Here is a 27,222-nt window from a genome sequence, read left to right as displayed (position 1 = left end):
GCTATGAGACGTTCAACAATATTCTGTCTTGTTCTCAACCATAAGATTGTTGGGGAACACCGATGATTCGTGTCTTTGTCTAAGTATTTGCATTAAAACTATAGAAGTGATCTGAATGCACTGAAAAAGACCGCAAAATGTTTAGTTTATACTAGCTTAAATTTTAAGACGTGAAGAGTTATGTGTGCCTTTCCGAGGTTCTTTGGTTACGTATGTTTTGCTTTCACGCATCTCTATTTTTGGTAATCTATGTAGTGACGGAGTGTTGGCCCCACAGTTGATTCTTTAAGTACTCTTAAGTTGAAATACCTCGGTCACAAGGATTTTCAAATATGATGAAAGAGTTTAAACGATCCCGTAATCTTTTCAAACTTATTTCTTCAAGCGTTTACCTCAGATAACGAACAACAACTGAAACAAAAAATAATCAGAAATAATGAATAGAAAATATGTCTGATGAATTTGCTACGTCGCGAGAAACAGATCCACTGCTGAGGGATATGATTTGCTTTGTTCTATTAGGTAGGCTTAGAGTTGTCAGTTCGATTATTTTCTTTCGGCTCAAATTCCGTTATGTACTTATATATTGTAACGAAAACGGGTGTAATCCTGACAAAATATAAATGTACTGATATTATCCATATAATGCAATTTAATGTTTTATGTTTAAAATAATATTTTTATGTAATACAATATTTTTCGTACATTTCAAATCAGTTTTAAGAGATTGTATTGCCTAATTGTTACCATCGACAGCTATTGCATAGCTTCTAGTGTTTATTTCCTCTTAGATAAATAAGAAACTCCTCACCATTGGTATAAATTCTCCACTTTTCTTTTATATTCGTCAATTATAGTCTGTCCCTCATCCTTGTTTATCATATGACTTGTTTGCGTATATTGACTCCATTTTCGTTTACTCGGGGTTTTCATTGGTTGCCTTGGCACAATAGCAGATTCTGGTGGATAGTTAGGCTGTATCCTATACGCAATAGGTCCTTCCAAGTTTTTTTTTGTGTTTTCCAACAATATCTGACAAGCTACACATTTACAATATATTGTGACGTATTGCATTTAGCTTGTATTGATTTGATGTCACATTTGCGTGAACGATTCTTGTGTTAAGGTTGATTTTCTACACGTCTGCATGTTTAATTCTATGCGCTCAGAAGTAAGAGATTAGTGATAGATCAGGTCGGCTTGGAATCAGGATAATATAAATTGGTGTGACATGATGCTACATGTCTGTGGTTTGATGTTCCAGTACTATACATTTTGCTAATGTTATGTTAAAATACAAACACACTCATACACACACACACAAGTTTAATTCTAAATAATTCAATTACGAATTTTATTTGCGTCTGCATTGTGTAGGTCTTCCACCTCAGTAGAAATGTAAAACGTTCTCTGAATTGTATCACTTGTAATATAAACCATGTCAGCAGCCTGCATTTTTTGTATATTTACTGCACCATTTTCATGTACAAGGCTACAAGAATTATTTCCTTTCAAAATTGTCACCACCTTCTGTCATGCTTCAGGTAATTAAGAACAGATGATTCTATCTTTGTCATCCCCTGATAACGAAACGTCTCTCGAAGGGATATTATCGTACATGGAAAGCATGGTTTACGACTGATAAATAGAGGCACAACATTATAGCAAAACTATGAGTGGCTTTCGATATTTTACCAATTCATACATACTGTAACGTGGATATAATGCAGTCTAATAACGGGAAGAGTACAAAAATGAATTGAACGTATATTTTGCATATGGATCCTGTGAATAGATAACTGCTATATATTTTGCTGAAAAGGGGTTAGTGGAAATTACAAAGGGTAATATAGAACTCAGCGGACATAGAATAATTGCAGTTTATGAGGATCCATTTATGTCGTTTTGGTCGATTGTTGAAAAAGTTGATTTAAACACTGATTTTAAACTTTCAACATTGCTATAAATGCTTAATTAAATATCGTATTTTTGTTCAAAATAGTGAACTCAATATTGTCATTTAATTAAAAATAACATATTTTAAATCAGCTTAACATTCTAACTTTTAGTATTAAAAGCTTAAAATGTGATTAAAAATGTCCACCCACCATTTAACAAAATCTTCATGACTTTTAATGTCTAATTTTCGCCGCAAATTCCATGATCCTTGACTGAACCTGATATATTCAATCATTTTCAACGTATAACCACAGCTTATAACATGTGGTGTGAGTGAGATAATCACAACTCTTGACTATAACAAAGTGACGTGTTAGGGGATCTTTATCTTCCAGCTTTAAAGCAAATCCAATTCACAATACAATAATACTGTAGATATGCGAAGCAACGAGAAATATGGACGGAGGCATCTTCATAACCGTCAGTTGATCATTTTTAAATGTTGCAAATTTAAGCAACTATCACAACTATTATATAAATTAATCATGGACATTACATTAAAAATAATAATTGACGAACCATAGCATTGTCGCTCAAAATAAATTAGGATAATAAGTTCCACAGACGTTACTTTAACACATGAATCTGATGAGATAGAAATATAGCCCACATAAAATGAAAATTCCGAATACAAACTACTAAACGTTTTCATCAATGCAATTTCAATTTATTAATAATGATTCAATTAATACGTGTGCATCACAGTGTGTGATGACCCTTTTCTAAACTCATTTAAGCTGGTCATGGATAGAGTCATTAGAATTTTGAATAACTTGTTGTCCTTTATATGATGCGATTATATCACAGTTAACAAAACGTGTTCATACATTTCATAAATATATTCAGATTCGAAAAGTCTTCTCAGAATGCTCTATACCATTACCAGTTGATTAAGTGTTTAAATTGACGAGCCGCAATATATATCTCAAACCATTGCAAATAGTTTGCAAAACAATGAATGAAAATAGAGGACTGAAACAATGAACATCGTATTAATAATGGCCTTTAAGGGCAAATAACTCAACATCAAGAATTCACAAAATTTTCATCATCTGATGTGTTACGTTCTTACAGACAAAATTATAATTTACGCTCTCGAACTGGAGCTTGCTGCGGGCAAGTGAAGCAACTAAAAACAAAAAGAAACAAAACTGCAAAATAGTAATGGACTGAATATCTCGCATAAAATAATGCAATAGATAGTATTCATTATTATTTTAGAAGATGTATCACAAACTAGAACATCTCTTAACATGAAATAAACAAGATCGTGACAGATGAAAGCATTACAATATTTCGCAATATTACTTACATTTAAATGCTGGAGTGTAGTTTACGTGCTTGGGGTCTATTCGAACAAAAGCTGACATTGGTGCATTAAAATCTATTGATCCAATAATACGTCCCTTAACCCTGCAACTCATAATTTTGTATGTTTCCCGAAAATACAATTGCTACCTTTAGAAAGTATAGAATCTGCAAAATTCGTGACTGCATGTCCATGAAAGATGGACAGGTAACACCGTCTCTCATACACATAATTGAAGACATTTTACAAAGAAAGTGTGTTGTTGATAAATGTAGAACAGAAATGAAAGACAAAAGTCACTACAAACTCGTCTAAAATATAAAAATTCTTTTTGACAAACACAGTAATAATGCACATGAGAGCGAAGTATAAAAGAGTCTAATGTAGTCGATTCCGAGGGGCATAATAATTAGGAAAACGCCTATGCTTGTAAATTAGGGAAATTGTGATCGACTCACTATAGAACAAACTCGAATACTGAGGAGAATTGACGAAATATATTGTTGGGTGTGTGTTTACTCCCAATATTGTATTTAAACTATTATAGAAGTCCCACCTAGGCTCTATTTTGGTGGAAGTTAAGTTTAGTGAAATATAAATGCAAGCTCCGGGCTCCAGGCAGCAATGTCGACGGTTAGATGGTTAAATGTGGAAAAAGGTTGAAATTCAATGAATAACAATTTAATAACAATTCAAAAAAATCATTCAAATTTCCAATTAAACTCCTTTCGCTTGATCTTTTAATAAGCCTACTGCATCACTTGATTAGCAGTATATATTGATTTCCACATGTCCTTGTATTTCTACTCATCTGTTCTGTCCTTTCGCTATCTTATTTCTCCCAATTCCTGCTCCTCTTTCTCTCCGACCTTTCTGTAGATTCCTTCTCATCCTCCTCAACTTTCTCTTCCGCCACTCATTCATGTAGACCTCGACTATCTCGGCTACAATCTCAATACCGTCTGCAACCCTTGAAGACTCGGGACCCAATGGAACCGGAAGTTATATGTCCCCTCAAAATCTTTCTGTGAAAATTAAAGGACGGTACGATGGTTTTTCCTTAGCCCTCTCATCTCACACTACACACTTATAAAGGTTATTAAATGTACTCGGTCACTCATTCGTTCACATCGAGATACCCATAAGTTCTTCTTTGGTAAATCAAACGTTACGGTATAAGTTACTTCTCATACATACATCAATAAATTTCATCACATCAGTGCATACTCCTAACCCAGTTATGCTATACAATATTATAATAATCAGAGCATTTCTTTACCTTACAGCTCATACAAAGTAAACACGTATTCAAATATCAATACTTCAACCATTTTCCAAAGTCACAATTCAAGCATATCCAAATTAATAATTAACTGGTTTACTACGAAGAAACCAAACAGCGAATACAAAATTAATTTTGACAACAAGCTAACAATCTACATAATTCTCTACGTAATGCTCAAGTCCATTTCTCAAATTCGCATGTAAGTCAAACACTACAAAGGTAATTCTACATACTAAACGATCCTAGTTATTAAGTGTAGATGCTACAAATGATTACAATTATGATGCCGTAATTTTCTGCAAAATCGATCAATTAACTTACTGACCTTTTCAAAGCTTTGTATTTCCTTAGAATCAACGTCTAAATTCTGTAGCCAGATTGCGAGTGACTTCCTTCACGTAGTAAACCATATTGATCTGCAATCCTTCCAGGTCAAAACTTAATTACTCTCTACGATTTAAGAAGGTATCATTCGGGTCACAATTGTAATCACGCCCTCCATCTTAGTTTTTGATATGACAACGCTGTGAACCGATTCAATCAAACATAACAGACAAGGTCTCTCTCGCTCTCTGTCAACGTGGGGAGGGATAAGAACACGCCCCGTTCACCCTGTGGACGTTGCACTTGATCTTTGAACAAACCTTGAACATATAGGTGTGACAACGGCAAACCTTTGTTAAGTGACGCGACCGATAGTCTTTGACAACTCACGTTTTCGGTCTCTGGCTGGTCATGGTAACGTTACATAACCCCGCAACAATGCTTAGAGATCAAACACAAGGCCGTGGTAATATTCCTAAGACAGGTAACCTATAGCTGGGGCATAGCAAACGTGACAGGCGATAACGTGTTTTCAGGTACTCGATTTACCTCTTCACATATATTGATATATAATTGCATGAATAAATAATACTTTAAAACATTGATTATCTTAATATTGGCAATTTACGTTTCAGCTATGCACGACCGCCATCTCAAAATTCTCCTTTTGTTTGCAAATAAACCAATAAGGTTTCATTATATTTACACAATCTTTCCATATCGAAAGATGTATAGGAATTGTGAAAAAAGAAACTTGTCACACTCAAGTAGAGGTTGCTGAGAAAAGAAGAACTATTTCATAGGTGGTGTAAAAATGATGTCCCCGGCAGGATAAGTATTATTACAAGGAAAGCAAGACAATTTAGTACACCAGCACTCCTAGGAGGCGTAAACAGAAACAACTATGCCATATAAATATGCTAAATGAGTATGTTCATATATTTAACACTATTAATCACTGAATGAATGTAGTTGTACCTGTCCCACGCAGTGAAGATTACCATTGTACAATCCGATTTAAATTGAACAATCGGATTGTAGTGATTTTGGTTGAACCAGTCTTCGGAATTCGAAAAGAACAGAGTATCTCGACCAGAAACGGTCATGTCTACAACAACACTTTTAGAGTGAATTAGAGTGAACTGACACAACTATTTTGCAAATATAGCACTTTTTGCAGATGTTGCAACCGGATGAAATACAGTTTAACACTATGATGTGTAGATTCTACGCCTGTGAAAACACATCTTATAGTATGAGTTCTCTCAAACAAGAATATTGAAAAATGAAATTCAATATTTCTAGGAGAATGATTTTGTTGAAACCATATAACACTTTCTGTAAGTGCGCTAACTACATAAATGTGAACAGAGTGACCAAAATAGATTCATTTCTAATATCATCGATTGATTACTTCATTGACTACATTGAAAACCAGAAGTCACCAAATATTCGACCTTTTGGAAGGATTCTGGAAGTTCTCACGCATGAAACAAGAGGAAACAAATCGGCATGTGAAATTCCAGATGGACTATATTAATATACAATATTGCCATGTCATATGAAACAAATTCTCCATCAAATTTCCAGCATTTATCAATGGTGATAACGTCTAGTATAAATGGCTGTGAAGTGTACGCCTATGACGTCGTTATATATTGCCACACCTGCAAAGAGTACATTGAAACCATTCGGAGATATTTTGTTTCAAGTAGTGATCAAAACTTTGACAATTAATGTAAGTAAACTTTCCATGTTATGACATATTGTGGGACGTTAACAGGTTAAATTTGTAGAAGTTAAGGTTAAGGTTATCTCTTAATTCCCATTGCCTATCAGTGAAAATAGACTAAGATAATGGTTTTGTATGTTTGGATATTATGGAACATTTTGCCCATATTTCTACAAAATCGCTGAACTCCTGACGAATTTGATGAGTAAGAGAACCAAGTTGTGTTGGTCGTTCAAATGTCAGGAAGCTTAGGATATATTAAAGGTCATAGTTAAGAGTGTAGCAATTCTTTCAGCTCCATAGTTTAACCAATCATTTAAAATGTCTGTTGATGCAAGTGAGCTTTAGTGTTATTGGCGCATTAATTCAACATTAATTAAAAAGATAGAAATGGTGTGGAAAATATAATGTGTTATTTCTTTCAAACATTAAAGAAGCACGAGACAAAATATGCCTTTGTCGATGAGTTCTTGACTTAAATATTGGTCTTGCAACACTTTAAAGTTTAAGTCAGCTTCTTCCCGTTTTATTGTATTCAGTGATTATAATCCGTTTAATTAAAGTAATACAATAAAACGAAAACTCAGATGTTGTTGAAATGTAGTTTGATGTTGCAGTAATATAGCATTACAAGTAGATGCAATAAGGGAAAGGACTTCCTGATTGTAGATGTACTTTCACGTGTATGGAAGTAATTTGTTGCTTTATTTTGTATTTGTGTGTCATTCATAAGACATCGTCACGTATAAATGTGTTATTATATACTCACATGCATGTTTGACTACTACTTCAAAGCAAGCTTTATTGCGTAAGGCTTCCTGGTTCTTTATCAGAGTAGCTGTTATGTATATATATATAGTGTGACTTTTAACTTGGTGCATGTCTGTAGATTTTCGTTTGAATGGCTCATACAGGTTGGTTATTTTGCAAGGTAGATTACTATGAATTAAGTCATGTAAGGAGTATGAACATATTCAGATGTTGACTGTATCCATGTAAGGCAATAAGGTGGACAATTAATTCATCGCCATAGTTATTTGTTCCTGTATTTTTGTTTTAATATCAGTCTGCAAATGCAATTAATGTCGTCTTTGGTTTACTCATTGGATATTACAGTTTGGTTTTTAAATATTATTCTGGGATTATTGTGATTGCACTCAAAAGAGATCTGAATAATTGTATCGTGATGCATCACACTTTTGTTATATCACATTTGAAGGCCTGGGATTAGTTCTGAACATTGTTAGTTTGTAAGTATGTAGAACGTTTCGGGAATATTTTAGAGTTTATAATAAGACGGTAAGTTCGAATTAAATTTTTATTGTATAACTTAAAGTAATAAATAGTTACATAGGTTTTAGAAAACATGTTGGTTTTCGTTCGGTCCATTCCATAGTTAAGAGTCGTAACACTATAATGTGCATCACAACAATCATTTAATAATTGAACCGATGTTTACCTTGTATGTGTAAACTGTAAGTTTTGTAGATATTTGATCGGTCACACATGCATCGCTCTTATCGTTTCATTCTGTCGAAGAATGTAGTTTAATAACTCTCAGAAAATGAGAAATGTTTGGGAAAGCAACTGGACTTGTACGATCCTAGTGTAGACCCTTAGATACTGTACTTATTAATTACAGAAGTTGTATGACCTTATCGATATTCTTTACAGTCGTAGTATACAACAACGGCTGCGTTATGACAATATCAATAACTTATAACGCTAGTTTGAAAAGGATGTTATATTCAAAAGAAACATGGCAAACCGCCATACGTAATAAATAAAGCCTCTCCTCTGATGGCAGAATAAATGAAAATAAACCAATAGACTCACGGGGAAGAGGCTGCATTTCATTTGCAGATCTTCCTCCGTACAGGATAGTAATTTGCCCTCCGTTAAGAGTTCTTTTCTGTTGTTAATTTCACACAGCACTTTAGGAAATTCATACTTGAAACTCCACCTTCCTGATATACCTTTTCTGCTTGATTTACTGTTGATATAACAACTTATTATAATTTGTTTGCAAAAACAAATGTCTTAAACCTTTCATGTGGCTTTTCAAATGGCATTTGTAGTCTACTTTGTAGAAAGCAAATGCCATACCAAATATAATTTTCTGCTGCTATCACAAAACTCTAATCCAACCCGAACGTGTTATCTATTAGCAACTAGCCTGATAGATACCGAAACACAGATTTGTTAAATATCGTCTGAATAAACAACTCGACGGCTTTCACATATCCGTTTATTGAGACTCCATACCAACTGGCTTTACCGAATAACATGTTATATCGATAGAAGTTTAAAATATATATTCTAGTTATAAAATCTACAGTCAGAAGATAGTGGGCTGTGGAAGCAATGTTACGGCATTAAGTGTGACAACTGTATATGACAATGTTTCAAAAGATAGAAAAGCAAAGATAAAAATTGGACTTAATCTAATATTATCTAAATTACGTTTACTGGAGTAATTTTTCATTTTCTATTTAGAATGTTTAATTAAACTTTGAGAAACTTTAATTCAAAGCTCTAAAGGTAAGGTTGACCTCCAACGGTGATTTTATGCATGAAATAGGTAAATATTGTGCAATTTCTGAAAGCTGTGCCAGTGAAGAATATGTTTGAACTTAATGTGCTATGCCACCTATATGACCTGGGACCTGAAATACCCTAATGCTACGAAATACTAGATTCATCCATAAACGTAACATTTGCTGATTATGTTATCTGGAGGTCAGGTGAGACGAAGAATTGTACAGCCACGTTTGCCAATGGTATCTAAATCTACATCATGCTCAAAATTAGCTACCAGCGGCATTTATTTGCAATAGTTATGAACAGGAGCTATTTATTGAATAATAAAAACAATTTACATGAATACATCAGTTGTTTAATATATTCATGACTAGGAACAGCTAGACCTTATAGGACAGCACATAGTCATTATTGTTGTCAGCAAAATAGAAAAATGATGACATGTGGCATTCATGATAGACTGCATGGGCTATTCTGTTTGCAAGACATATAATTATAGCGTGTTCTTTGTCTCGCCACCTACTAAGACAACTCATGCATTACTATGTACTGGCCTAAATGTTTGAGATGGAACCAGGGCGATTTTTCATACACTCTAATCATTTTGAAGTGTAGACATATTGTAAGTATATGTATGATCTCTCACAGAAGTCATTACGCTGGAAAATATCCAAATTTGAGGTTTGTACAATCTGTTTCAATAGTTGAATTATGATCTTCGACCGAATGAAATAGACGAAACTGAAAAGCGTGAGTAGAAGATTTAGGTTGAATAACAACCGATCTCATGCAGCTCAGTTTCAAGGAAATCTTAGATTTTGTCCAATTGATTACAGTCTTATAAAACCTCATATAAATAAATAATGTAACATAAAAGTTTGACTTATCTATTTATTCGTTAATAGTATTTGTTACTTTATGCAAATTTTCAACTTCAACTTCCACAAAATACAGGCATAGTCCTGGACATCACTGCAGGACTGTGACCATATAGGTTTATGTAGTTGTTGTTGTTGTTATGGGGTTTAATAACATTTTTCAGCACAATATATACTATACATAGCGGCCAGAATAAGTGATTGAGGAAAAATCCCTAAAAAACCCGGAAACAAACACTGAACCACGAGACGCTAACGTCAAGCTTTCTCATGTACCGACAATGACAGATCCCGGGACTCAAACCCACACAAGCAGAGGTGAGAGAGATAGAGTAGGCTACACCGTGTATGTGTCTTAATATAATTCTCTTTTGTTTGGATTTATTACCGGAATGAATGAGCTGATGATATAAAGTTTGTGGATTCACGTAGAATTAAAAAATAATAATTTTTAATGCAAAGCTCCAAAAATTGAAAAATATAATCTTCATTTCAATCATTTATTACTTATTTATTTATCTATGCTTTCCTCTGTGAACTTGCCTGTGTACAAGGTGGGGTCGAGTTGTGGTAGGGAATATGTACAAATATCCTATTGGAAGAATAAAAAAGAAGAAATGTATACACTCAAGAACGTAACATAAGTTTCAAAATAAGTAATGTCATTAAAACATAATAATATTAGAGAATAATATGGGTGTCCACAAGAATGCAAATGAACAGAATTAGTGAAAGTTTCACAAATAATTCGATTTTAAAAATGAAGCTTTCCTGGATACACCATTCATTCACACCAAATTTATTATTGAAGTAAATTCTGTGGGTTTCATCTGTTAGTAATCTGTACTTTGTACATAAAATATTTCGATATAAATAAAACAAATGGAAGTGCAATGAAATAACGTCAGAGTATTTTTTGTGGTCAGCCGAGGCTGGTAAAAACTGACAAACGTAGTTACCGCTACCCACTGTGTGAATATATTTAAAGGGTAAGCAATACGATTTACATGGTGTTAATATGAATGAATATGCATAATTGTACAATTAATGCACATTGAACAAAATGGATATTAAAACATCAGCAGGTAATGTAATCAGTGTTGCAAGTATGATGATGGTTTCAGTGGCCGAAGAGATTATAGCGTCCTCCTCGGATGATAGTTGTAGCTGGTTCGAACCCAGGCCGAATCATACAAAAGACATAAATACGATATTAACAGCTGCCCCGCTAGGCGCGCAACCATTAGATATCAATGTTACGTCTGGTCGGCATAGTGCCAGACAATCACTGTAAACCGTCACACTTTGAACATCTTAGTGATAAGTCTGAAAAATGGATAAAGCTACGCTACAAATCCAAATCACACACACACACTTGACGAGCATGACAAAAATATTCCTCACCTCAAATGAACTTACGCCAAACGGCAGTAAAATTTCCGTTTGGATTGGAAACTTTAACAACATATGATTAAGTACAATAAACAAATTCAGTTCATTAATATGATTATATTACAGTTTAGATCTGATCAACAAATATAAAACAATAAATTGTTTATATACGGTATCTACTTACCTAGACTACGCCACGATGTTAGGAATATCCCATGTACAGTACTGCATTTTGATGTAATGTGTAAACCATCGAGCCATTTATGACTTAAATAAGTATATGAACACTTACCTTTTCCTTGATAAATAAAGGCAGAAAATACGACGTAAAATAGATGTTTCCGTGTCATTCTTGTTCATGATATATTCCTGTATATAGTTTCACCGCTTCCTTTCATGCATTGTCTCTTTAGCGACAACACCTAAACTAGATCACTCTCCGCTACAATCTAGTAAAACAAATATTTATCTTGCTATGAAGTGTATTATTTGGTTCAATGTCCTATCCTTTTCAACCTGTCGGTACGCTGCAACGCAAACTCGTCGAGTATAATGAGGACATTTATGTCCTACTATCTTTTCGAAACGGGACAATTGCTGAATATGCTAACAGAACCTTACCTCGTATTATTATCATATCCGTATGCATCTTACATCATACAAACATGCGTGATTACGTCGATATTGACTTGGATTGTTTATATTATTAATAACGTTATTTAATATTTGTAGATAAAATCAGACACTCCATACACACACATAACTCTGTGTGTGTGTGTGTGTGTATATATATATATATATATATATATATATATATATATATATATATATATATATATATATATATATATATATATATATATCTTCTTATAAGATCTTTAACTTAACCATAGGTTCTTTGGCGGTCTCAAAATTGATGCAAATAAGCGGGCGTATATACAGTATTGCCACCGCCATTTATCAACATACATACCTAACTTCAATTCTTCCTACTACCTACCACGCTATCTGCATACTGCATACATAAAAAAATACGTGCATATATGCATTTATACATGAAAACAAACGTACAAAATATTGTGCTATACAAAATAATATGAACAATATATATATATATATATATATATATATATATATATATATATATATATATATATATATATATATATATATATATATATAGAAAGATAGATATGTGTGTGTAATGGCTTTTAGTGTATCAAATACTTAATGTCTTAATTTTAACTGAACATAGTGTAGACAAATTTCTGCCTCATATATATTGAATTTTACCTGTATGTCTTTGTTTGGACATTCATATGATTTTACTGCATTCATGTTCTTTATATGATATTATTTTATATTGCTTTCTAAGGTTTATCTCCTCGTAAGAGACAACAATACTTACAAGGAGTTTTCCTTAAAAACTGTTCTCAAAGAACACCTCAAATTTATATGTTTTGGTACAACTGCTTTGACGTAATCCCTTCCAATTAACCTGTAGTGGCCTGATTATTAAAACAATTCGTGTGTAGTCATGGAGCAAGCACAACGGGCTTCATCTGTGATTAGGCTCTTATTTGCCCACAGGATGCGACTGATTCGGAAAATGCAGTATATGAAACTAAGCCCAACTCACCCACCCACTAAATGAAATCCCGAAAATAATATTATATTAAAAATATTATAACCTAGGTGTTAACATCTCCATTCATGATCTTAAATAGGATCAATGATTTTATTTAGCAGAAAGTTTCTTGCTAAAGACAGTTTCATAAGTTAGTCTTTTCTTTTGATAGTGACATATTTTAAATTATTGTATAAATAAGCATTGCTTGATCAGAGAAAATATTTATGAAAGGAAATTAATATTTTCATATCTAGAAATCCAGCAAAACCGTGTTTCTCACTAGGAAAAAATGCGTTTCATATTGTTAGAAATAGTTTAGTTTAAAATGTGAAAATTTCTGGCAGCAAGAAAAATGGGAGTAATGCCAGGAATGAAATCTTGGCAAGAACACGTATCTTAATGCTCAAGACCATTGTTCTTGTTTCTACTTCAGTCAGTTTTAACCCATTACTGCATGAAAATAACATTGTTACTAAACTTTAGAAATTATAGTGCCCAAACCACTAATTAATTTCATATATAACTTCATGTTAATATATTACACAAATAAAAGTAATATGTGCATTAAATTGACATGCATGCCTTATATACTTTCGTTCATTAGATTTTGAGATCTTTTCAGACATTTTTGATTTCCTCTTTCTATGAACCAAGGTGACCCCTAACATATGCTTATCAGTATGGGCTCGTACCAAATTATTCATACGACACTCTTACATTGAGAAAACAAGAACTGTCAAAACCAGTTGTGCTGTTTTGAGCTATTATATGTTGATTGAAGTTAATAATGATAGTAATGGACACAAAATTGAATCCATTTACTAACCAAAATGTGTACATCAAAATATTTAGTACTCTCTTTTTGTATTATGGCTGTACCAATAGACTAGATTCCTTGTTGTAAAATATGCTGTTTTCCGATACCGATAACTGGCATCAAAATCGTGACAAGACTTTGTTTCCAATAATAACTCATGTCTTCTCATGAACAAAAACTAATAAGATTTTTAAAATAATCTATTATTCAAGCCAATTGAGAAGAATGTACAAAACGAATTTTCTAAAATATATCTGCCTTTCTTATTTTTCTGAAATTAGAGCGTACGTACTTGTATTGCGCCATCATATAGTTGATACAGTTATGGACAATGAATTTGATGTATTTTACAAAGATGCAAACAACACAGATTCGACTATATATTCCAAACTACTGACATTGACTGCTGATAAATGACTGTCATTGCCAAAGTATTGTCTTATCACGAAATGATGAATCTCGTATTGCTAGAATAATTTAACATAAAAATATTCATAAAAGAACACTGGAAATACAATCAATGTACGATTATAATTTAAAAAAGACCCTACTATTTTCTCATAAACAAATCATTAAAGGACAATTTTAGTTTCGTATAATATAATAATATTGTAAGAATTAAATATGAGATCCATATATGCAGCCAAACATGCATATCAACCGTCTTTTGCTTAATGGTGCCAACAAGGTTTGTTCAAATTGTTACATTCCAAATGTAAAAAAGAGCAACCAATGAAACGAATGATGTTATGGTCTTAAACTATAGTCATTGAATACATATAAACACAATTATACCTATCAAATTGCATGTATATATCTTGCAAAAAAGAAACGTAGATATATATTGATATAATACATCCCCAAATACATGCTTGATATGGGAAAATTCATTTTCTCTAATTAAATTTATACCAACTTGTGCTGTGCATGTGAGCGTAAAAAAGACAGTTTTGTCTCCCAGGTACCGAATGTAGCTTGCGTGTGAGAGGAATGTACATATACGAAGCTCTTGTGGGGTTCCAAATATCATTGCAGCAACTTATCTTTCATGAAGTAAGAGTCTTTTCACATATTGTTTATGATTAAAGTTCTTTCAATAAAACGGTACATTTTCTCTCTCACATCTCTGACTGTGCCAAAAACTGTCATGATACTTTCATGGATTTTTTTATCATAGCATCTGTTACTTTTGTCTCACAAAGGAAAAGTTTATTTTCTCATAATTTGTTTACGTATTGCATTGTACATGTTTTAAATTAATTTGCCGATCACGACACAATATAAAACAGAGTTACAGAAATTAAAAAAAAAAAAAAAAAACAAACGAATATAATGTCGGTTAATCAAAATGGTGATGGTATTATGAACAACTATTTTTTTTTCAACTAAGCATAAATAACATTCACAGAGATAGATAGATAGAGAGAGAGACATACATAGAAATAGTTTTTACAACATAGTGTAGCTAGGCGAGTGCCACTATGATAATATGTTGTCATACAGTACTCTCACGATACTCAAGCTTATAACGAGTATGTGGTCCAATTATCTGTCATCCAACTGTCAATGTTAACTTAACCGGTGATAAAAGTTAATCACCAACCAGCATAGGCGTGAATAGAATCAATATTATTAAACGTTAATATTTACTTAATTGCTGCTACAATATACAGTCAAAAGTGAAACTATCGGAACTATTTATCCATATACTTCCACAGTTTTACTTTTTGACGGAAAATCGATCATCAGGACGAACGATTATCAAGATGACTTCTATATCCCATGATTGGTCCTGATAATCAACATTTATATATGTGTGTGTAACATGGGTAGACCATATCTATTACCTATATACAAAGTCTCGTATGATTTGCTCTTTTGTCTTACGAAGGCTTGACTGCGAGAAAAATATACCTCAGTTGTTTGGCGAAACGTCGAAAAATGCATGACTCCTGATGCATTTGGAAAGCATGTCCCTATGGCCTAAAAATGACACAATATTCATAAGGGGATTTTAACAGTGAAATTAAAGATTTAACATCTGTGTCATCGCAAGCGCAATGAAAACATTGTTAAATTGGTCGAATTTGCTGACTATAAAAGGCGTTTTGGTTCCAAACGTGAATTAAAACCAACATCACAATGTTTGCTTCAAACATAACTCAGTGACCTGAGTTAGCAATAAAGGAAGTTATGGGGCTAAAGAGTCATTAACAATATGCCGCATTTATACAAGGGAATGACGATATGGGGCTTATTGTGCATTTACAAGGAAACCACGATATGTGACGGAGGGGGAATTAGCAGAATGCCCGGTAGGTCGTAGTATGTTAACGTAAAAATGATAATATTAGGATCAGGCGGTAATATTGTGATATTTATGAGCCATAAGATGAAAGGTAACGTGAAAACTATACATACGACCAACATCCATTTCTGTACTATCCAAATCATATGCATCTACTATCCAATACCCACTGATCTACTACTTACTATCAAACACGGCATGTGTAGTGACCAATTGTCAGTCAACCAATCTCCAGCACGCGACACTTACTATTCAACATGCTGTTGTTGTGACCAATACGCCACATGTAGTTACTAAAGATATGATATATCAGAAATGTACTTAAGCCGCACATAATCAATAACGGGGTAGGAGTGTTCCTAGATACACTATACACACAAACACGCCATCAGACAAGATGGGTAAAGGGTTTAAGCTTCATTTCTTGTGCATAAACATAGACATACACAAATAAAATATACATTTATTGGCAGTGATTGAGAAGTAGCCCTGAAATGGGTCATTGGAATGGTTAACCAAAAGAGCATTAGCTCATGTGGCAACACTTCAATGTTCTCTGTAAGATTTAACTTACTGCCAATCCATAGAGCAGGACCCTGTTCAAGCACACTTGCCCTTCAGTACACACTCGTCTCTTTGAGATTGATATGTCTGTACTCGGGGTTAATGGTCCATGCTGACTTCACTTACACGAGGTACTCTGGATTAAACAGCAAGTTACACATGATGATAGTCTAAATATTTGCTTTGACAACTGATGACGCAATAGGCGAACGCATTTCTTTAAAATAATTCAGGCAAAGTTTATGTTCTATATTCAGTGCGAATACGGTAGACGCGTGACATACCATTGCTAAAGATTTAAAGTCGAATACACAGCCTGAAATGAGGCGATGTAGTGGTGTGAGCTTGCAGTGAATACGTCTTCTACCAGAACTGATGAGCAGTAAGGCTACTGCTGCTGGTGCGATTATTATCCAAAAAAGATGATGGTTTCAATTTGGCTTTGTTCGATCCTTATCTTCTTTGCAAGAAATGTTGCCGGTCGTAGCACACTCACCTACTTCTTCATCGTTGTCATTATATGATGACTTCAGAACAAAATCAGAACGAAGAGTTCAATGTCATTTTGCAACGTCACAAAGAATATAAACAAACATTTCTTCAACAACAACAAGAGGAAAACAATAATAACAAGAAGAGAAGAAGAATCTTTTGAATTCTGGAAAGAAGAAAGAGAGTGAATACAAAAAGGTCAATTGCAAAACATTCTGACAAAGTTATTACACTTAACAATAGCAAAACCTAAGAGAAAGAGACCTTCGCAATCCAATATTTCAAAACATTATATGACAACGTGGACAATCATCATCAATCACGCCAACCACTAAAAAACCAGGAAGAAGACGTCAAGTCCATGAGTTTCTTTCATTCAAAACCCAGCATTGTCCATTTCAGGACCTTTCAAGCAAATATTAATATTTCATGATTGCAATATTCAAACAAAAATCTTCTGCTCACGATAATGTGTGTGTGCCTGTGTGTTTGAATACATTATCCACACTAAAAGTAAATCGAGAAAGAGAGACAAATATCCTTTCATTTTGATGTTTTCTCGCGAATGTCAAACACAAATAAACTTCAAAACAGATCATAAAATCCATTTTCTGTCTTCTTTGATAATCAGCCATTTTGACTGTCTTCACTGGCATGTGTTCTTATTGAGTTTAATTTTGTGTCCTGCTTTTACTTTATTTGCGGGAGTGGGTTCCTGTATTTATGTGTGTGCTTCACAACAATGATTCTACTGGTTCTCTTTTCTCTTGGGACTCTCTAAAGACCATTGTCTTTTTTTACATTAATATCAGATTTCGTAATGTTTGTATATCTTTAATTTTGTCTTAGATGTCCCTTTAGTGGATATTCTGAAGTAGTTTGTTTTTCTGAGTGGCATATCTGATATTTTGACTTTTGTCTCTCCAGAGGAGTATTCAAACGTCTTGTTATTAGACTAAAATCATATAAAAACTTTGATTAATTTCTTGACGATGTCTCTAATTTCGACTAAATGTTGTCAAATGATTGTGAAATAGCATGAACTAATCTTCAATCTACTCAGTCAAAAGTGAAGTCCTCTTCCTCATAAATATTTTGGTTTCTAAGCAATTAAAAAGATAGTAACTTACTTAATTTATATCAATACTCCTGGGTTGTGGAAAAAGAAACAACTCTGCCAGAAAAATATTCTAAAGGAGTGTGTTCATACAGATAACACTGTTAATCTCTAAATCTAAATCTCTTGTTATACCTATTCCACACAGTGAGAATTTCAACGCTGGCGTCCAATCAAATGTGGTGATTTTGGTTTAATTAGTTTTAGGAATTCGGAAATATTAGAGAATTCGACCTGAAACTTTCACGTCTATATGAACAAGAGTAGAGTAAATTGAAAAGCTATTAGTTAAATATAGCCCTTTCTACAGATGTTCAGACCGGAAGAAATAATCATTATGATGATGTGTAGACTCTGCACATGTGAGAAAAGAATATGCCTGTATGAGTTCTCTCAGTCAGGAATATTTCAAAAAAGAAAATCAAAATTTCTCGGAGAATGATCTTGTTCAGCCAGGTAAAAGTAATTGGAATTCGCTGTGTATTATTGTTTCGAAATATGATGATACTTTCCGTACGTGCACTGATTGCAGAAAAGTAAATAGTGTGACCAAAACAGATTCGTTTTCAATATCATGAAATAATGATTCCATTGACTACATTGAAAACAGAGAAAATATGTCACTAAATATTCGTTTTTTTGAAAGGCTTTTGGCAGCTTCCATGCATTGAAAAGGAGAAGAAAACACGGCATTTGGAATTCAGAATGGACTATATTAATATAACATGTTGCAATGATATATGAAAATGTCTCCATCAAATTTCCAGCATTTAATAAACATGATAACATCTGGTATATATGACAGTGAAGTGTACGTAGATGACGTAATTATATATAGCCACAACTGTAAAAATTACCTTGAAACCATTCGCAAATCTTTTGTTCTACGGAGTTATGCAAATTTGATGTATGTGTATGACAGGATAATATTGAATACGTTACCTGACTGTCTCCAAACTTGCTGAACACCTGGCCAATTTGTTGAGCAAGATAACAACGATGTGTTGGCCTGACAACTGTCAGGAAGTTTAGGATTGATTAAAGGTCAGATCTAAGAGTGTACCAATTCTTTCAGCTCTAGATTTCAACCAATCATTCAAAATGTATGTTGATACAGGTGACGTAGTGGTTGATGTCATATTAATTCAAGCAGATAAAAATGGTGTGGAGCATACAATGCGCTATTTCTTCCAACATTAAACAAGCACAAGATAAATGAGTCCACTTTCGAGGACTTTGATTTGGTTTTGCAACACTTTAAAGTGTATGTTAAGTCAGATCCTTCCCCATTTATTGTATTCAGTGATCACAACCCCCTTAGTACCAGTAATATAATACAAAAGAAAAATCAGATGTTGTTGAAATGTAGTTTGATGTCGCACTGACATTACATAAAAATATGACACTTCAAGGGTGTGCGCTTGTGTGTGTGTGTGATTTGGATTTTTAACGTAGCTTTAACAATTTTTCAGTCATATCACTACGATGTCTGCAGTGTTGCAGTTTATAGTGATGTCTAGCATTCGGGCATCATGCCGCAGACATTCGGCATGATTTCTCACCCAGGCGACAAATAAATCTGTTTGTTTTGCTGACCTTACTTTTCCTGTCTCAGTCTAGTTATCCAAGACCAATCGTCTATCTCAAGGTGTCCACGCGCCACGGACTACTTTATCAAGGGAGGTAACCATAGTTGTCTTATGCTTGGTCTGATGGAGTTATTTTCGGATCAAACAAACTCTAACGCTTTGGGACATTTAACAAAATAATTTTTTGGAGTAGAGAGAAACAATAATTTACAAAAAGATCTAGAAAGAAAGCGATAAATAAAGACAAAAATAAAATGGACTACAAACTAAGAAACATGTTGACTCTTAAATGTAGGAGAGCAAAAATCGTCAATGTTTACCACCCACTGGGTACCTATTCCATGTATACAGTACGCTTTTTGGACGATGGAAGTTTCGCAGATTATGCAAAACTTGAACTAGTAATTTCAGAAAATTCACCACTGCATGAGTCAGATCGTTCCTTTCTTTTTGATGATTGGGAAACAAATGAAATAAATATGTCTCTGAAACCGAACCAACTTTCGGCGGAGAAAATAACAAAATCAGGAGTGGAAATAAAAAACACTGAAACGCTCAAAGAGAGTAGATTTACATAAGTGTACAAACAATTTGTCACAAATTTTGTTTTAGAGCAAGAAAATATGAATACCAAGCGCAAGACATTGGGACACATAAAACTACTTGAAGAAAATCTTGACAAAAACAACGAGACGTGCCCTATACACCAAGTGCAGGCAACTGCCCTGAACATCATTCTCTCAAGATTTTTCCTTTCAATTCGTCAGAATGATGGAAGTGAATACGAGCCAACAACATTGAGATGTAACAAAGAGCATACATACTGACTGATAACACACAATTTAATTTGAAGAATAATGAATGAGCAAATAAACTGATGCATAGCGCAAATGATATAAATTCAATTTGTTTGTAACATAAATGAATTTTTATATGAGTGAAATAATGAATACGTAATTACCAAAAAAAAATGTAATGAACAAGAACTGTATTCATAGTAGTCAAAGGTAAATTACGTTATAAATTAAAGAACTTGACTGATGAAGAAATTTAGGCTCTCGCCAACATGAATGACAAATGATAATAAAAACAGAGAGATAGAGAGAGATTTGTTATCCTAGGTACATGGCTTTTTATAATTAATTATTATTTATTATTAGGTATGATGGGAAGTTTTGAACGATATCTGAGACGAAACAGATACAATTGCAGCTTGGTTTATGGCCCTGAATTTTACCAAGCAAGAGAGGCCCTAATTATTTAAAGAAGAAAGGAACAGGAAACAAACCCAAAACTGCTGATGCCGTAACTGATGATGGCATAAAAAATACTGTATGAATACTCGCTTTTGGGCCCCAGCACACCGTCAAGTTTACTGAGCACTTTATGGTTTAATAATACTTTGCACTTTGGGGTAAGGGGGAGGGGAGAACTACACAGAAACTTAAAGTGGGGAGACATATCATTAAAACAATATTGCGAACTTAACCTGGAATATGTAGAGTTTAACGAGAGACAGACGAAAACGAGGACAGGAGAGGACATAAAAGAACACGAGAAATGAAAAGCCAAGAATGTACGCTAACCCTCTATTTCCAGACAGATATCTGGTAACTATCTACAAATGTTTCATGAGCAAACGTCCAAGTGATTTTTGTAACCTGACCATCCATTTTACCTTGCCCCTGTAACTTACGTGCATGCACCTGGGCCTAATGAGCAATGGTTTTTACGTGCACCAGTTGGTGCCCGAGAGCTTAACTCGCTAATGAAAACAATGGCTTTGAATGTTGTTGTTGTTGTTGTTGTGGGGTTTAACGCCATTTTTCAGCACACGATAGGCTATACATGGCGGCCAGTATTAATGGTGGAGGAAGAACCCAGGAAAACCCCGGAAAGAACCACCGACCCACGAGAAGCTACTGGCAAGCTTTCTCACATACCCACATTGGCTGAATCTTAGACTCGAACCGCCGCAGACAGAGGTGAGATGGCAGTGATCCGTAACGAAGTGCGCTTTAGACCACTCGGCCACTCGGGGCCCCGGCTTTGAATGTAAACTTGCCCGATTTGGCTTCTAAACGCATTACAAACTCTAGCGTGAGAAAATATCTATGTCAAAAACTAATCGAAAACAATGTTCCAGACACTTACGCTAGACACATCACTGGCCACAAAAATCCCTATTCTCTCATCACCTACAGAAAACTTAGTAATAGTCAGAAATATCTTATGTCAAGCATACTTTCTTCTAATTTTGTTAAACATCCCCATTATGCCCCAGTTGAATCAAAGATGTGCATGCAATCTTTGAGGAAAAATAATGCACTTACCAGCCAGAGGGAATCAGTTATCCATCCACACGTTATTCAACAAACAAATTTCCCTGTAAGAAATTCTTCCACTGCTAGTAAAAACACTTGTATATTTCCAAGACAGAGAATATAAATTTTCCAAGAAATCTTGAACTTGAAACTTCATCACATGGTTATCAGCTAGGGTCAGTATTTGGAGGGTCTTAGATACAGGGTGGTAATTTTAAAGCAATATTAATTACAACACAAGTAAGTCACAAACAGTTTCACCGCCTCCAAAGATAAGGAGAGTTATATACGATAGTGACTCTGATCTCTAATTATCTGTGAATAACCCAAACACGGACACTCATGCTACATGTAACGTTTCGTAATAACAATACGGTAGCGGTGTCTGTCGGTGTGGGCCCAGTGTCGTTTCATTCTTTACAATATACTTTTTTAATTGATACTGATGAAAATGAAACATTTCAGGTACTAAATATGAACTATTGTTTGTTAATTTCATATAACATCCATATATTAAATGTGATAATACCTCAATGCTATGCAACGTTGTATGTTGTTATTTTTTTGACTAGCGCATAGAAACGGTGTACTTCGGATTACACGGTCACACCACATTCCTCGTTAACATATTTGTCTTTATGCACCGCATTTAAATATTTGCTCGTGAACTGCATTGTACACGTGAAAAGTTCATTTTTAATTTAAAGGAAATTATTGGGTGAGAAAAGGGATCTATGTTGGGGTTTGGGCCCAGTCAAGGGCAAGCCTCGTGGGGAGACAAATAATATAAACGCTTGACTGTGATTTCCTTGTCTCGGCTCAAACCCCAGCATAGATTCTATATGTCCCACCCTGTCACATTATCCTGACACTAGCCGACCAGCCTGCTGAGCACCGAGCGAGGCAGCTGTTGGTACCACTGTTGTAAGTCTTTGGTATGATTCGGTCGGGCATCGAACCCACGACATGCCGCATCCCATCGGACGCTCTAACAACTAGACCACCAGAGTGGTCAATACTTCAAGAGAAAGGACGTCTTGATTGCTGATGCACTTTCACGTGTATGGAAGTTATTTGTTGATTTATTTTGTATATGTTTGTACCGTTCATAAGACATCTTTCTGTATAATTGTGTTATTATATTCTCACATGCATGTTTGTCTACTACTTCAAAGCAAGTTTTATTGAGCAAGCATTCTGATGCTTTATCAGGGTAGTTGTTTTGTATATAAGCAGAGTGACTTTTAAATTCGTGCATGTCTGTAGATTTTTGTTTGGATGGTTCATTCATGTGGGTTCTGCTGCAAGGTAGTGTAATGTGAAATAGTTAATGTATGGAGTAGGCAAATATTGAGGTGTTGACTGTATACATATAATGCGATAAGATGGACAATTAATTCATTGCTATATTAATTATATCATGTGTTTTTGATTTAATATCAGTCTGAAGATGTATGTACTGTTGTATTTAGATATAATTTCATACTAATTCTTTCTTTGGATTACTATCTGGATTGACAAAATGCTGATATTACTGTTTAGAATCAAATATTTGTCTGCGATTATTGTGACTTTACTCAGACGAGTTCTGAATAGTGGTATTGTGATACATCAAGACTGTTGGCACATCATCTCATTCAAGGGCCTGGAATTCCTTCTGAACAATCGGGATTTTTTGTAAATATGTAGAATGTGTCGGGAATATTTTGGTTTTGAATAATAAAAGACTGTAAGTTCGAATTAAATTTTCATTTTATAACTTAAAGTATTAAATTATTATTTAAGTTTTAGTAAGCATGTTGGTTTTGTTTCTGTCTGTTATTTAGTTTAGTGTCGCAACAATATAATATGTTTCACATAAATACTTTTCTATTTTACTATATGTCTCCCTTGTTTGTGTAGTCTGTAGGTTTTATCGATATTTGATCGATCGTCCGTGCTTTGCTATTGTCATTTTATCCTGTTTAAGAGTGTAGTTTAATATCTCTTCACAACAGAGTAATTTTTGTAAAAGTAACTGGACTTGTACGATCGTAGTGTAGATCACTTATATACTGTACCTAGTTCATGAATGTTAAGACGTTTTATGACTGATCGGTATTCTTTACAGTCGTATTATACAACAACAGGTCAATTATGACAATATCAGTAACTTAGAAAACAGTATATAATATTCAAACGAAACTTTGCAAAACGCCGCACTTAAAAAAAGCATCTCCTCCGAAGGCAGAATAAATGAAAATAAACCAGTAGACTCTCGGGGAAAAGGTTGCATGTCATTTGCAGATTTTCCATTGTACAGGATAGTATTTTGTCTTCAATTCAGAGTTCTTTTGTGCTGTTAGTTTCAAGCATCTCTTTAGGAAATACTTGGTACCATCATCTTCCTGATTCACCTTTTCTGCTTCATTTACTGTTTACATAACAACTTAGATTATCATTAGCCTGTAAAATAGTTTTAATTATATCATGCTCTATTGGCATTTTGTGTCTATTTTGATGAAAGCAAATGCCATAAAAAATATAATGTTCTGCTGCCATCACAAACATCCGATCAAACCCGGACGTTCTGTTTGTTTGAAACGGGCCTGATAGATAACGAAAGGTCAAGGTGACCTGCGGCATATGTGTTACCCATCGTCTGAATAAACAACTTACAGGCCTTCACATATATATTTGTGTCTGAAACTCCATACTAAGAGTGTTCATTGAATAATAATTTATATCAATAGAAGTTTAAAATATATATTCTAGCTGCAAAGCCTACATTTAGGAGATATTTAATGGGCCGTGTGAAGTCATTTTATGGCATTAAGGGTGTCAACCTTATCTGTGACTGTTTCTAATGATAGAAAAGTGATATAACTTAAGACTGTAGTTTGTATCAAGTATGAAAGTTGTTGCTTCGGAATGCTGTGACTAAATTGTATTAAGCAATATTTAAAGATTTGAAAATATATTTAAAAATTCGGGGATATAACGATTTCCTTCATGCATCACTTGTGAAGGGTTGGTCTCGCTACGCAACGCGTTGATAAATTATCCTTGCTTTTTTACCTTTTCAATATTTTGTTGCTCACATTGAGATCTATATACCACCACTGAAGAAGAAAGTATAGCGCATATAAAAATCCCTAGTTAATTCTAATTACCATAACTTTTAATTTTAGAAATTGTATTTATTGCAAAATAAAATGGAAAATAGTAAAATTAGGGATATAAAGAGTAGATGCTCCGGGTCGTATCGCTGTTAATCAGAAGTGTTAAGCAAATAGCCTCCGGTACCATGCTGGAGGTTTGTACATGGTTTCCGTTTTGAATACATTCATACATTATGTTCAGCCGGTTCGAATTGAAATGTAAATACGTAAATAAAAAAAGTCACGAAGATTGGACCACAAGACGGAGAAGTCTTTCCATACAAACTTAGATTTAAACATAAAGGATATAAATACTGATTAAAATTATTCGAAATGTGGTTTTTAGTTCTGGTTGTCAGGTAAACAGTTGAATTTGTGACAAAACATTGTATATGGATTTTTTAAAATCTATTTTAAAATCGTTTTTAAAAATGGGCTAACGCGTCCGTCTTACGGGTAAAAACAATTTTAGCTTCTATGCTAGGGCTGAATTACTGGATTTTCCAAGTAACACATTTTTTAATAATTTACTGGAGAGAAATACCATAAATAATGTTACGACTACGTCGATAATAAAATAACCTTGAAATTAGAAGTTGATCGTCGATGCTTCCGTGACCGATTGGTAAAGAAGACTGCTTCCCGTTCAAGACAGCTCGAGCTGAAATCCAACAAGGCGCGCATAACCTTTTGTATCAATGTGCTAATTTATTTGAATCGGGGATCAAACTTATGTAACAGTTTATCTTAGGTGTGAATAATCACCAAAAATGAAACAGGACATAAACGGTAAACCGCCGCATCGCGCGTTATCTTCTAAAAAATCTTCAACTGCTGTCTATTATCCAGTAGATCTTGGTAGCTAAAATGTTAAGAGCATTAAATACAAAGACAATTTGCTTTCGACGAGTAGATAAAGGATATATTTCCTCTCGTGGCTGACAAAATTAAGTTCACTCGTGCTGAAATACAGATGTTTCAGAATGGCATTGTACAAACACGTCTTAGAATGAATTCACAATAACCGCAAAATAGTATTTAGTCCAAACAATAATATGATCCTTTTATAATTCCAATACATAAATTAAATAAATTATTCCTCTCAAATTAAATCATAATATTAAATACCTTTAAAGACCGAAAATAAAATAAGAAACGTAGTAAAGATATGCATATAAATAATTGTTAACTTCTCTCCTCATATGCATCTCTAGACGATAGCACTACCTTTTGACGCATTTCTTTCCTGGTGACACGTTTCACAATAAATACTCACGTGAAGCATGTCTCAATGTTCAACCATACAAATATAAACCTATTCCAAACCGTACACAAGTGTATTATCAAGGCTGTTATAAAACCTATTTATATCATTACTACCCAGATATATACATTTTGCCTCTGCACATCATTGTCCCGGACGCCAACTAACATTGTCAGTTTCAGATTGCAAAATACTGACAACGTTAAGATTGAGTTTGGCACAGAGACTAGCACAAATATTGCTTTCAGACGGTTTAATCGAATGTTAGTTAAATTAGGTTTACTGGAGTAATTATTTCTTTGTTTTTAGTAGGTTTAATGAAACTTTGATAAACTTTAATTCAAAGCATTGAAGTTAAGGTTGACCTGCAACGTTGACTTTAAACATTAAAAATAGATAACTTCTGAATTAGGAAGCCAGATACCATTAACAATAAAATAACCAAAATAATAACTTACACTGAATACATGCATTAAGTGTATATTTTGTTCATCTACAAATACGATATATACAAAGATATAAAAGCAATCAGAAAGTAAATACTTTCAAGATTAATA

General features: G+C 33.9%; 1 protein-coding gene across 3 annotated transcripts in view; it reads right to left on the bottom strand.

Moving 5' to 3' along the window:
- Positions 1-11,846, bottom strand: part of LOC149798401 (receptor-type tyrosine-protein phosphatase alpha-like) — a 611,129-nt gene extending 599,283 nt beyond the window's left edge. For all 3 annotated transcript variants that reach the window (XM_089963598.1, XM_089963597.1, XM_089963599.1), the window contains exon 1: positions 11,713-11,846. In XM_089963598.1, the coding sequence (XP_089819724.1) occupies positions 11,713-11,770 (58 nt within the window). In that variant the 5' untranslated portion in view covers positions 11,771-11,846. The remainder of the gene's footprint in view (positions 1-11,712) is intronic.
- Positions 11,847-27,222: the final 15,376 nt, after the last annotated feature.

Source organism: Sinohyriopsis cumingii, chromosome 6 (genome assembly GCF_028554795.1).
Source record: "Sinohyriopsis cumingii isolate HCF-2022 chromosome 6, ASM2855479v2, whole genome shotgun sequence".
NCBI lineage: Eukaryota > Metazoa > Mollusca > Bivalvia > Unionida > Unionidae > Sinohyriopsis > Sinohyriopsis cumingii.
This window is presented reverse-complemented; position numbering and strand designations above follow the sequence as displayed.